General features: G+C 49.6%; 1 protein-coding gene across 1 annotated transcript; it reads left to right on the forward strand.

The window, feature by feature from the left end:
* Nucleotides 1-2653: 2653 nt before the first annotated feature.
* Nucleotides 2654-6195, forward strand: MLEC (malectin). Its single transcript, XM_010012098.1, has 4 exons — nt 2654-2831; nt 4201-4377; nt 4539-4596; nt 5733-6195. The coding sequence occupies exons 1-4, from the start codon at nt 2667-2669 to the stop codon at nt 5960-5962; spliced, it is 630 nt and encodes a 209-aa protein (XP_010010400.1). The 5' UTR covers nt 2654-2666; the 3' UTR covers nt 5963-6195.
* The last annotated feature ends 6562 nt before the right edge of the window (nt 6196-12757 follow it).

Consider the following 12757-nt stretch of genomic DNA (forward strand, 5'->3'; position numbering starts at 1 on the left):
GCTTGGCTCCTTTTTTTTCTTCCCATTTTCCACTGAAAGACCCCAGTTTCCACTGCAGGGTCTGCAGCGCTCGCTAAAGTGCGAGCACGCTTTGCCCGCTCTCCGCAGTCTGGCTCACGGTGCGGTTGATGCCCGGTGCCAGCCGGTGGGAGCACGGCGCGGGCTGCTCGATGCAGTCCCGGTGCTGGGGCCGGGCAGCAGGAAGGTGCAGCCGGTCGGTGCTCCGGTCCTCACAAGTGTTCAGGAGCAGGGCAGGGACAGAAGGAGAAGCAGAGGCAGTATGATCAGCTGCTCTAGCTACTGAATCAGTAAAATCTGATATCTACCAGTAGGACAGGATGGAGAACTAATATTGTACTTGGGTTGCATTCTACTTCCCCTGAAACTACTCCGGTTGGATGAATTTTGTGTGTTTCTGATAATTGGTGCACCGAAACTTAGTCGATTAACAAATTAATTGAAAAGTGAAGCTGTGCTGAGCGGCTCCTGCTGCCAGTTATAGGTGGGTGGTGGAGTGCAGGGGAGGTGAGCTGTTTACTTTTATGTCTGACCTTCCCTGTTTCCATGTGGGATGGTGAGATTGTGCTATACAGCTGGGACTGCCATTGCTCGCCCTGCAGGAGTGCCATCCTGAATGGAGAGCTGTTTGCGCACAGTGGATACAGGGAAGGTCACATTTAAATATGAACAAGGTTTGCATGGAGTTCTTTTACCCCCATGGAAGCAGGCGCCCCAGTCACACAAAGTGCCCTGGTGCCTGTAGGTCAGCTTCCCTTTACAGACCTCTCACATGTGTGACTTGAACGTCCTTGTGGGCTTGAACAATTTAGGTTTTAGCTGAGGAGAAAAAAGAGTCGTCTTTTCAAGCACGCTGACATGCCCTTCCCCTGGGGACGGCCAGGCTGTTACAGTAATCCTGCTCCAGCCAGTGGTGCCAGGCACGGCAGAGGAGACTTCACCCCTTTGAGCTCTCAGCTGCTTTTCCTCAATGGCTTTTTATTGCACCATTGTTCACATTACTCCGGGCTCCTCTCTGTATTGATAGGCATGTAATGGCTACAGCAGAAATACTGGCTGGGAGGAAGCGAGACCAGGGGATAGTGTTTCTGGGCAAATTAAACCCTGGGTTTCTTTTCAAGCCTCAGCTCAGATTCTGTGCCCTAGAGGACAAAATGTGCTGATGGCAATTACAGAACAGCCAGGTGCCAAACATAGTTGAGTCGCAGCTTAATGCTGAACTACCTCAGCACATCCAGCACTGTAAAATCAAGCTCACTTCCACAGCTATGTCAACAGACCCGTGATGTGCAGGTGACAGGTCTTTCTCTCTAGTTACCTTCTAGTACTCTCTTCCTAGGCAGGCTGCTGTGGAGTCCTTGGTTTGCTATCACTGTAATCTGTAGCTGGCCAGAAATACCTGTGTAGGAGGACAGGTTAAACTTTTCACCTCTGTATTCCTGGTGAGTAGAGTCTTCAGTCCTTGTGCCCAGCTTAGAGGGGTAAAGAGAAGCAGGAGATTGCCTGACTGAAACAGGACACCAAGAACTGGCATTAATTTCCTCTCATTTGCATTGGCTCCATCATCGGCAACGTAGGCTGAGTTTGTAGTTCTTGCTTTGTCTTGGCCGATGCACTGTCTGTTCCCATGGAAATGGGGTGGAAGTGGCAAGTGTCAGCAGAGAACTTGGTGTGGATCTACTTCCCCTGCTTGAAGTGCCAGTGGGCAGATGGTGGCCACAGTCTTCCCTCTTGCCCCTGCTTCGCTGAGGAATTACTTGATTTGGAGCTCTTGCGGCTTGCACCAGTTTGTACAGTAACCCTGACAATAAAAAGGCAAGTTGGCTTAAGGCCTTTTGAGGGCTGCTCTAGAGGTGATGAAATAATGACTTGAGAAAAGGCAAATGTTATTATATCTCTTATTTTCTCTGTTATTGTCCCATTTGGGAATGTTTTTTGGGCCCTTCTAAGGAGGCTGTTCAGATGCCTGCAGACAGCACCCATTTGAGTTGATGGAACTGCTGGTGCTCTTGAAACCTTTGGTTATCTTTCTTACTTCCTTCCTGTCTTCAAGCTGGCAGTTATTGCGTAGATGTGGTGAGAAGAAGGGGTTTTGTAAGATGTCTAATGCTTTTCTTCCATTCATGGCAAAAAATTCCATTTCTTCTGCCATTCCCCAGGTTTTCGCACATCTAAAACCTGATGCCATCGACTGCTAACTTCAAATCTGTTGGATGAATGAGCCAAGTCAGTCCTACACTGACTGTTTTGGTTTTGTACCCAGCTTGTGATTTGAAAATCTTGTAAAAATATTCTAGGTGGTTTTCCTCTTTGAAGCAGGAGTCAGTGGCCAAAGTCCTTTGGCTCGGTGCCTGTTTGCGAAACAGGCTCTTCTTTCTGAAACTGTGCGAGTAAGTTTGATGTGTCTTAGACTACAGCAGGTCCAGACTTGGTTTTCTGCAGGACCTGGGTTCTGGGACTTCAGCTGCCTCTGCTTCTGCTCCAGTAGTGCCTCCTCCTGGTCAGAGCAAGGAGGGGAGACAGGTCTGATAGGGCCTAAGTGAGGGTTAGAACTTCAAGGGTATCTTCATAAAGTGTGTCTTCCATTTGCCTCAAATTAACCCTTCCTCTCACTGTTTTGTGCTTGAAACCCAGCTTCTGACTATGGTATGAAGCTGCCAATCTTGAGGTCCAATGCAGAAGATCAGATTCTGTACCAGACTGAGCGTTACAACGAGGAAACCTTTGGCTACGAAGTCCCCATCAAAGAAGAGGGTGACTATGTGCTGGTGTTGAAGTTTGCAGAGGTCTATTTTGCACAGTCTCAACAAAAGGTAAGCAAGGGCTCCTTGCTTGTCTCTTTGATGCGAGTTCCTGGCTAAGACTGTGTGTGTCCAGGTTGCCTCTGCTGCTTTGCATGCTGGAGAAAGGAGTGAAGGAAGGCACCAAGGCACTAATGGTTAACTTACCTCCTAGAGCTTTCACGGGCTCTGAAACTTCGGACTGTCTTCCACATTCCACATATACAGTTGGCCTGGAAAATGGCATTACGAAGCATTCAAACGTGGGCAGCTAAACTAGCACTAGAGCTTTATGATCTGTTTAGGCTGTGCAGGCTTTGAGAAGTGATTTTCCTTTTTCCTGAGCACTTGTTCCTGACCTGAGAACAGGCTTGTGCTGGGGAGAGTATTGCACAGATTAAATCAGTGAAGTGATCTCGGTTAAATAACCTACTCAAAAGAGTTTTTACAAATGTTGCAAGACTCGATACTGGTTCAAATTGATCCTGAAAACACAAGAGTTAAATTCAACCCTCTTTATTGCTCTTTAGAGAAGAATAATCCTTGTCACTTCTGAAATCCCTCATGTACAGACATGGAAGCAGAAGCACAAAGAAGTCAGAGCCCTGTGATGAATTGGGAGAGAAGTGGTGTGTGTTTTAGTCTGGCTTTCCTCTGACTCCATCAGCTTCTTTAGATCCCTGCTCCTGAAGCACTGTGCTGTCTTCCTGCCAGAGAAGTATTTCAGGGAGCAGAACTGGTGGGGCTGGCTTACAGAATGGATGCAGAAAGCAGCCTCACATTAAACTGAAGGGCTGAGGTATCTTTGGTTCCTCTTCCTTCATGTGGCTGTGCTGGGATTCCCCAGGTGCTGAGTGAAGTTTGAGTCATTACAGCCCTGAGGAGGACTTTCACTCTGAATTCACAGATGTGGTTAGCAGTTGAGCATTTTACCTCCTTCAAACCCTTTCCTTCACCAGCTTGTTTCCTCTTCTCTGCTCTGCTGCAGGCTGTTAGTTAGAAATGGTTTCACTCCCTAGGGTGTGGTGTGCCCCAGCACCCTGGGGTGGTAGGAGCAGGTCCTCAGCCAGTAGGTGTAAATAAAGTTGTGAAAGAAAAGTATGAACAAACCAGAATAAATCGTGCTGTCCTCCATTCTGAACAGCAGACGTAGGGGTTATTTTAAAACAAGAAGGCAGATTTCAGGGTATTTGAAAGCAATATTAATGCTTCAGTGTCTTTACCTGGCTGCTTTTGGGCTCTGAATCCTTCTCAAGGGAGTGCAGCATGTGTGGTGCGACAGTGCATGCTGCAGTGCTTTCTGGTCCTGAGTGCATAACAAGCAAGACCTTTCCTGTTCCGTTCCCATTTCAACTATCACGCCTGAATCCAGCCTGACACTGTCATTTCTTCCACCCTGAAGGTATTTGACGTTCGCTTGAATGGCCACGTGGTGGTGAAGGACTTGGACATTTTTGACAGAGTTGGACACAGCACAGCTCATGATGAGATCATTCCCATGAGTATTAAAAAGGGGAAACTGAGTGTCCAGGGAGAGGTTTCCACATTCACAGGGAAGCTCCACATTGAGTTTGTAAAGGTAACAAGCTTTTTCTGTGCAGAGCCCTGGGCTTCCTTTTCCCCTTCCTCCCCAGCCATGTGGTGCAGGCTGTGTGCTAAAGGAGGAGACGTGATGGTAGGGGGGGAGAATATTTCTTGCCTCAAAGCTGCAGCAGTGACTTCCTTCTTTGCTTTCTTTAGGGCTACTATGACAATCCAAAAATCTGTGCCCTATACATCCTGCAAGGAACAGTGGAAGGTAAGCACAGTTTCTGAGCCAGAAGGCTCTTTCCCCTTGGAGAGTTGCCTGTTGCTTCTCAGACCATGAGATCATAGCTCTTGCTGACCCACCTCTGCCAAAAATGTTTCCTCTCTCAGCAAGTTCCCACAGAGTGCAGTCCCAGAGTGAAATAGATGCGTAGGGTCCTCCTACTCCTCCAAGTGCACAAAGCTGTGCCAGTTTTGGAATAAGAAACAATCAATTTAGTTTGAGACTCCCTGTGTATAGGGTAGAGAAGAAGGGAACGCTGCTGGTCAGTCTTAGCTTATAGCTACAGATAAATTCCCTCTGGCCTTGGATGTCTGCAGCAGCAATTTACAGAGATCTTTTAGCTAGTAGTTCAAGTGTTCCTTACCTGGATCTTTGTTTTGTCTCCTCAGTTTGAGGACAAGGCAGTGGGTTTTTTTTCCCCAGATATCAGTTCCTCTGAATAGCAGTGGGGAGTGCTAATGAAGTCCTTGCTCTTCCTCTTTGTAAGCCTGTGTTGGAGCTCCTAAACAGAGAAGGTTTAGGACCCCGCTCTGACCAAAGCATCAGTTTGCTTTTGGTCAGGAGTTGCCAAGTGCTGCTGAAGATGTGTTGCATAACCTTGTGGCCAGGAGGAACCTTGCTGTGTGGGGACCTGCCGTTCAGGCTCCAGGCTCAGAGGACTGGGTTTGAGTGGGATTGGGCCATGGTGCTGTGATAGGGCTGTGGCTGGGGGGGTGCAGTGATGTGAGGTAGGACCATTTGTGAAAAGGGTTGTTCCCATTCCTGTTTGCACCTCTATCTGCTGGACCTGCAGGTTCTTGACTAGATCTCACTGAGCATCTGTGGTACCTGACTGTGTATGCTCCACATGTGCTTTTGTGCCATAATTTCTCCTGTGTAACATACAGACAGGGTGGACTGTTGTTTTCTTTGCAGACTGGGTCTTTAGATGCTCTTGTGTCACGGAGGAAAGAAATACGGATGTGAGCCTCTGTGAGGGGGGTTGCTCTGGCTGTGGTGTTGATGTGGTGTCAGGTGCCCTGTTGTCCTTGTTCATGTTGGGTCAGGGATGGGGGAAGGGAGTGACTCGAGTGACTTCCCACATTCCATCCTGCCTCCTTGCAACCTTTTGTCTTGTCCAACAGATGTTCCAAAGCTGCAGCCACACCCAGGTCTGGAGAAAAAAGAGGAAGATGATGATGAAGATGAATATGATGATGGCTCAAGTGTTAAAAAACAGGCAAATAAGAACCGGGTTCAGTCAGGCCCACGCACACCAAACCCCTATGCCTCGGACAACAGCAGCCTCATGTTTCCTATATTGGTGGCCTTTGGTGTCTTCATTCCTACCCTCTTCTGCCTCTGCCGATTGTGAGAGCAAGCCCCACAGAGCATCAGCCAAGGGGCTGGGAGGGAAGGAGATGGACCAAACACGGTTGCTTTCAATTTCTCCATATTGTTCATAATTTAAGGAAAAAAAGAAAAAAAAAAAGATTAATTTGGAATGAATAGCAGGTCCAGGTAAGAGGTTACTTACCTTCCCCCTGCCAGCAAGCAGCGAGGCCCTCGCCTTCCCCTTCGCACCACGTGCAGCCTCCGATCCTCCCTGGGACATCCAAGAGTAAACTGAGTCCTGGCTGTCTGCACTGGGCTGTTGCAAGCTGATGCTACCAGTCCTGGGCCATGTCCCAGATTGAGAGAAAGCCATGTGCTGAAAGCCCTCTGCCTTTGCTGGGTGGAATACGGTTCCTTACGCAGGAAAGCAGCTCCTAAAACCAGGCCTGAGTACACGTTTTGTTCAGGAGCGTGGAAGTGGTGTGGTGCTGTGGGGTGACTGTGGAGGACAGAGCCTGGCTCAGCATCTCCCTGAATGTGTGCAACACGATGTATGGTACTCGCCTGCAGAAAGATGCCAAGACTCTGGCTAGCGGCTCAGCCTCTGTGGAGATGTTTCCCTCCTAAGACTGCAAGCTGTGCCAGGAGCAGAGGGATTTATCTGGCCTGATTTGCTGCACCAGTTGGGAGAGACTTTCCTAGTCTGGCAATTGTAATGTTAGATCCATCGCAGAGGGATTCTGCTGTAGCCTGTGAGAGGCTGACGTTGTTAGCGTCTGATCAGATGCACTTGTATTGATTATGGCTTTTGTTTTCTTTATTATCCTTTTCAAAGGTTTCATTTTAAGCCCAGTTCCTTGTTTTGCCCTTTCTATCAAGTGACCTCTCCTTTAGAAGAAGCTGAGAAAGAGATGACCTAGAGAGGAGAGATTCTGGACTTGTTCCTTGACCTTCCTAACATCTCCCTGCCCTGTAACTGTGAAGAACCTGTGCTGTAGGACACAGTGGAGCAACCTCATGGCTGCTGCCTGTGAGCTCTTATTCCCTTGTAGGGACCAGGCCTACCTGCAGTGATGAGAAGTGCAGTGAGTTGGTTAGTGTCTTCCGGTAGCTCAGCCTTTTGCTTGTCACTGTGGTAAAGAGGCAGATGTCCAACATTTCAGTACTGTAGATCAAGGTGGTTTGATGCCCTCCAGAGATCTGGAGGTGATCAGAACACTGGAGACAAGATCACCGGCTTCCCCCAGGGATGTTTCTGCAAGAGGCTTCTGTTTCCGCATGCAGAGCCTGTGCCTGCTGATCCAGAGGTCCAGGCCCCAGGGAGCTGCCTTTCCATGCTCTTGGCCTCTGATATGTTGAGCACTTCTGACTGGCAGGAGGGAGATGTTCTATGTGCTGGAGCAGGATCTGTCCCAGGCGGGGTTGGATCTTTGCAGGTCAGCTTCGATGCTGGTGAGCTCTGGGCTCACAGAACACTTTGTGCTGTCTCTTGTTCTCTGCTTTACCCAGAGCAGTCACACTGAGTGGTGTCCTCATTGCTGCTGCTCTTCCCTGAGCCTGAGTTTTCCTTGCAGTTGTTTCTGGGTTTGATCCCCTGCAGTGGCTCAGCCCTTTGAGCTGAGATGGGTCAGCAGGATTTCCTAGTTTGCAGAAAGGAAACTGGGGGAGCAGCCTTTCTGCTCTGCTGGGCCCAAGCAGCTGAAGCCTTCGCTTCCTCCTAACCCTCAAGCTGTGATAATAAGCTGTCAGCTCCTGGGCTCCAGAACAGGAGGTGTCTGAGCACTGTTCTCTGCAGCAGTGGCACTGAACCTTGTCTTTCTGATTCGTACATCACTGCCGTAGGCTTGACCCTAATTCTGTGTCTCTGAGCTAAAAGGCAGGTGGTAGGACCTAAATTGCCTTCTCTCTAGTTGCACAAGCGATAACAGCCAGTTTGGGAGAAGTGAGAGGGTCCCTGTCACAGCTGAAGGAGAAGACAGGCTTTAGAGAGAGCAGATCTTAAGAACAGACCTTAGGATGGAAAGGTGGTAAGCTTGAAGTTGTCTGCTTCATCTTCTAGCTGCTGTTAAAATCCTAGTACTTATAAAACTTACAGGAGCTTTGTTTTGTGTGGTGACACTGCCTGCAGAGATTCTCCAGCGTTTTGGGGATTGCTGTAGCTGGAGCACAAGAGACATTTAGATCTTTATCAATTTTGAGAAGCATGAACTGTGCTGATTTGTTAAGCAAAAAAACTGGGCTTGAAAGCAAGCTTCTCTGTAAGGAGCTGTTACCCTCCAGGCCTTTTAGGTTGCATCTTATTTGAGCATCTTTGAAGCAAAGTATCACTCAGCTTCTTGTGACTCACCCAGTAATCTCTGCACCTTTCCTGGCGTGAGAAAAGGGGGCATGCATTTAGGAGTGCAAAAGTCAGAGACAAGTCTCCTAGGATAGCTTATCCCTGCCTCTCCTGACAGCCAGGGCACCCGTTTGGTGCCATCAGCTGCCCTAAAGCAAAGCTGTGGAGAGTGTGATCTGTTGTGTTACAGTTGCTCAGTTCAAATGAATTTGTCTTATTTGAATAAGAATAGGGAGGAGGAAGAGTTCATCGTCATGGCTTAAATGTAGTTGTTTTGGCTCTGGTTTTATGCATCTTTGTCACTACAAAGTTGGTGTCTGGGTGGCTGGGGGGGTTCCTGACCCTGTTATGGTGCTATGAGCTGTTTTCCTTGTTGGTCCATCCCCTCCCAGCACATTTGCCTCAGAAGGAGCCTTCAAACAAAGCATGTGAAACGTGGGAGGATGGCAGGGGATAACTGGTCAGCATCTTGCTGGGAATGGCATATTGCAGCCGGCTCCCCTTGCAATCTCTGTCTACCATCTGCAAGCCAGGCAGACGGGTATAATGAGGTACCTGGTCCTGGTAAAGGAAAGGAAAGGTTTGGGTTGGCCATAGTTTTCCAGTACTTTGAAAGGGATGGTTTAACTGAGCCTGGGTAGAGACAAGCCTGTTTGTGCTTTGTTGCCTCCTGGCAACAAGGAGGTGAAGTGTGTGTCCCTGTGTAGCAGTGGGGAGCTGGGTCAGGCCAGACCCTGGCTGGATTCATGGAGCAGGTGTGTAGAGAGGGGCAGATAAGGCATTTTTAACAATCATGTTTTGGGCCTGGATACAGCCTCAGTGTAGTGGTTCCAAAGCCTGTTTTCATTACCCCTCATCAGCCCCTCCTTTTGTACCTTTAAGCCAGGCCATTTTCCCCTTCTGTGTGACTGAAACAAGATCTGTGACCCTTCTGAGTATCCCAGGTGGCAGTGAGCAGAAAGCCAAATGAATTCTCTTCTCTTTTTGGTGCCTTTTGTCTCAGGCTTTGAATAAAAGTCTATTTGAAGAAGCCTTTTTTTTTTTTTTTTTTTTTTTTAGGGAGCTTCTGAGTTGCTTTTTCTTTTTCCCCAAGGGACAGGCATTCCCTGCCCTTGTGATCAGCTGGGGACTGTCCCACTGTCCCTGGATGCCAGCTCTGGAGGTCACAGCTCAAGCAGAGAATGGTGAGTGAGTATCTTTGGTTCCGGCCTCTGAGATCAATGAGGGAAAAAAAACCCTAGCAAGGGATGGAAGAACTGGAAGAGCTCCTTCAGGTCTGGTCTCCCCCAGAAATCTCCTGGAGGCAGGATGGAGAGCTCCCAGACAGGCTGGTGCCTGCGTGTCTGCACAGTTCAGAGCCGAGTGAGTCACAGCTGGGTCCTGGTATGGTGCTTACGGCTTCTGGCTGTAGAGTGTGGCCTGGGGGGTCCTGCCCCTCAAACTTGCTTGCTGAGGCCTTGCTCTGCACTATTTGGGTCTGAGCAAGGAGCAGAGATCCATGCTTTGGCCTTACTTTAAGTTGAAATAGGACAGCAACAGCCAGGGAGATGTCTTGGTATGGAAAGTCTGGGCTGAACAGGCCTGTCTTTGATAGAAAACAGCAGGAAGAGGGAGAGGACCAGCAGAGCAGCTTCAGCCCTTGATGTGAGACAGATTCCGAGCAGCTGTGAGGTACCAAGTGTTTCAGGCTCTGTTTGGTGCTCAAATGTGGGAGAGATCCGTCTGCTTCTTGCACTTATGTGCTGGGGAGGGAAATATCCTTGCTGAGAATCCAAGGGAAATGGGAGCTGGGCCAGCACTGAGATAATTTACCTACTGGCGCTTCTGCATCTCCACAACAAATGCCAAAGTCTAATACAATTCAAGGATGCTTCTTTTAACGTCAGCCTGGTTCCACCAGTCTGCCTTCACTGGCTAGTCCCAAGTAGGCTCAGACAAGTATTCTCAACACACACACCACCAGGCTGGAACTGTGAAGGCTCAGAAACGTGATTACACAAATAGGCCTCTTGTGCTGCACCCAGCGGGTCTGGGGCACGTGTGTATCGCCTTGGATCCAAATGGATTTGTCCCAGGAGTTATAGTAGCAACCACATTGAAATGGTGCTGGGCTGGATGGGAGAGGTGAAAGCAGGTCCATGTCTTCCAGGACTCTGGCTTGCTCAGAGTTTATTGCTGTATATTAAATACTATTTTTGGAGATTGGGGGGAAGATATGGGAGGGGGAGGGATGTGATGGTGCTGTCCCCAGTCTGATCAGTGGGATGTTCCTGCAAGTTACTGATAGGTTTTGATTTTTCTTTTCCAAAAAGTACTTTATTTAAAAAATTAAAAATAAAGGGGGAGGGGAATAATCAGTGAAATGGAAGTGCTTTCCTCCCTCCTGAAACAGTGCTGGCTGATTAGAAAATGTGAATAATCTTTTGCAGACATCAAAGGTCTCTTCTGAAGAGTTTGTGTGATGGAGATTTCAAGGGAAGGGGCAAAGTACAGCTTGAACCAGTTTTACTGAGGAGAGTGTGAATCTAGGAAACGCAGGAGCTCTGCCCTGGAGTTGCTCCCAGTCACACGTGGTGGGGATGTGGTTGCTTATGCCACCACAGCAGCTCTGTCACACTGTTCCTGAGCTAGGGCGCTGGAGTGAAGCCGTGCCTGGAACTTGCTGGCAAGTGGGGCCTTGAATTTCTTCTAGTTTCTAGGGGAGCTTTGTGTGTTCAGGGCTTTCCCACTCCAGCCAGGTTGGTAAAACAGCCCCAGAGCCCGCGGGAGCAGAGGCAGGTTTGTGCTCTGTGCCAGGAGGCAGCACTGGGACTGTGCGATGCTGGGCAGGTGACAGGGATGTTTGGGTCCCATTGTCATGGCAGATGGTCCCGCCGCTCCATGGTGCCGGCTGTAGGCTGGACACATGGAACTGACCTGTGCTATTGGCATTAAGGACACACCACAGGCTACTGGAAGCTGCAGGTCTGAGTTGCCTGTAAAGGCTAAAGCAGTGTGGGGAGAGATCTCCATCTGTACTTGTCACCAGTACAAAGGGGTTTTAAGGAGGATTTTTGGTTTTACTGCCCATTGCTTTGTGTTATCACAACTTGCAGTGACATTTCCTTAGTTTCTTTGCAGCAAGCTTGGGCTCTGGGTGAAAAGCACAGATGTCTGTTTCTGATTGCATTGCCTATGCAGGGACTAGTTTGGGGGAAAGGCAGGTGTGGGGGTGGGTTATTTTATTTTTGGTACATGATAACAGTTTTATTTTTTTTTAATTTCCCCAGGATGTTTGGTTGAGGGAATGTTCTGAAATCTACTGCCTGGCAGTTGGACCAGCAGTGCGCTAAAGGAAAATAAACAGAATTATATTGTCACTTGGATGAGATGGTTCCTCTTTTCCAGTGCTGGGGGCAGTGGGAGGCTGGTTGCACTGCAAAGTGAGTTGCAGTTTAACATCCCACTGCTGCCGCCGCCCAGAGCTGCTGCCAGCGGTTTTGGGTGATTAAGTGCAAGCTGAGTGGTACAACATCCTCTTAAGAGCATCGATGTGGACCTTGTGCTTCCTGCTTAGGTCTGGAGATGTACCAGAGATGTAATCTACTTTCTGGGGTTTTTTGCAAGATGCCCCAATTTCAGCTTGAGACTGCATCAGGGGCTGTTAGAGGGGGCTGGAGCAGTTGGAATGCAGCACCTTCTTCCTCTAGGTGCCTGATCTCAGGGGACAGGGGACCCTGGCCCTGTGCAGAGCAGCTGCTCTGGGTCTGTGTCCTTCCTAGAGTGCAGGATGGAGACACAAAACCTGGTGCAGCGAGGAGGATTTGGGAACAGGCTTGTTTGAAATAGCATTTGGTTGGCAGTAGCAGGTGGGTGCTGCTTACAAGCGGCGGCGGCAGCAGCGAACGTCACTAACCACTGCTCTAAATCTGTTTCCAGTCATCTCGAGTGTGTTGGCTGGAGTCTGAAAAGAGGATGCAGATGTTTCGTGTTCTTGCCCCAGTTCCCTGAAGGGCTGGAGATGACTCCTTGCAGCTCTTAAGTGCCTGGCTGCTCATTTTTGGGGAAGAAAGGCATCCTTTCCTCAGTGTGATGCTCCTGTGAGTCGTTTCTGGTGGGACTCTCCTGGGCATAGGAGACTCCTCCAGCACCTTCCACTGCTCCTCAGCATCTGCCGCTGTCCCCAGTGCGTGCTTAGGGGGGTGCACAAGGTCGTGGCAGTGGCACTGCTTGGGGCTGGTTGACCCAGGGAGGGCCTGGTGGGGCACTGGCACTCCCTGGGTGACCTTCCCTGGGGCACACGGTCCTGTCCCTTCCCGGGCCGGGTCTGGGTCCCAGCGCTCTGGGGACAGGCATTGGGGTGTCCCCAGGCCGGCAGTACGGGGTGCGCTCCGGGGCATCCCCTTGCTGACACCGCTGCCTGTCGAACAGTGCTTCCCACCGTTCCCTGGTAAGAGCGGTGCTCTCCGGGGGATGGCCGCTCTCTGTAATCACCCGCTGCGGCATCCAGGCCGTGAT

The sequence above is a fragment of the Nestor notabilis genome, unplaced genomic scaffold, assembly GCF_000696875.1.
Source record: "Nestor notabilis isolate BGI_N333 unplaced genomic scaffold, ASM69687v1 scaffold19360, whole genome shotgun sequence".
NCBI classification, from domain to species: Eukaryota; Metazoa; Chordata; class Aves; order Psittaciformes; family Psittacidae; genus Nestor; species Nestor notabilis.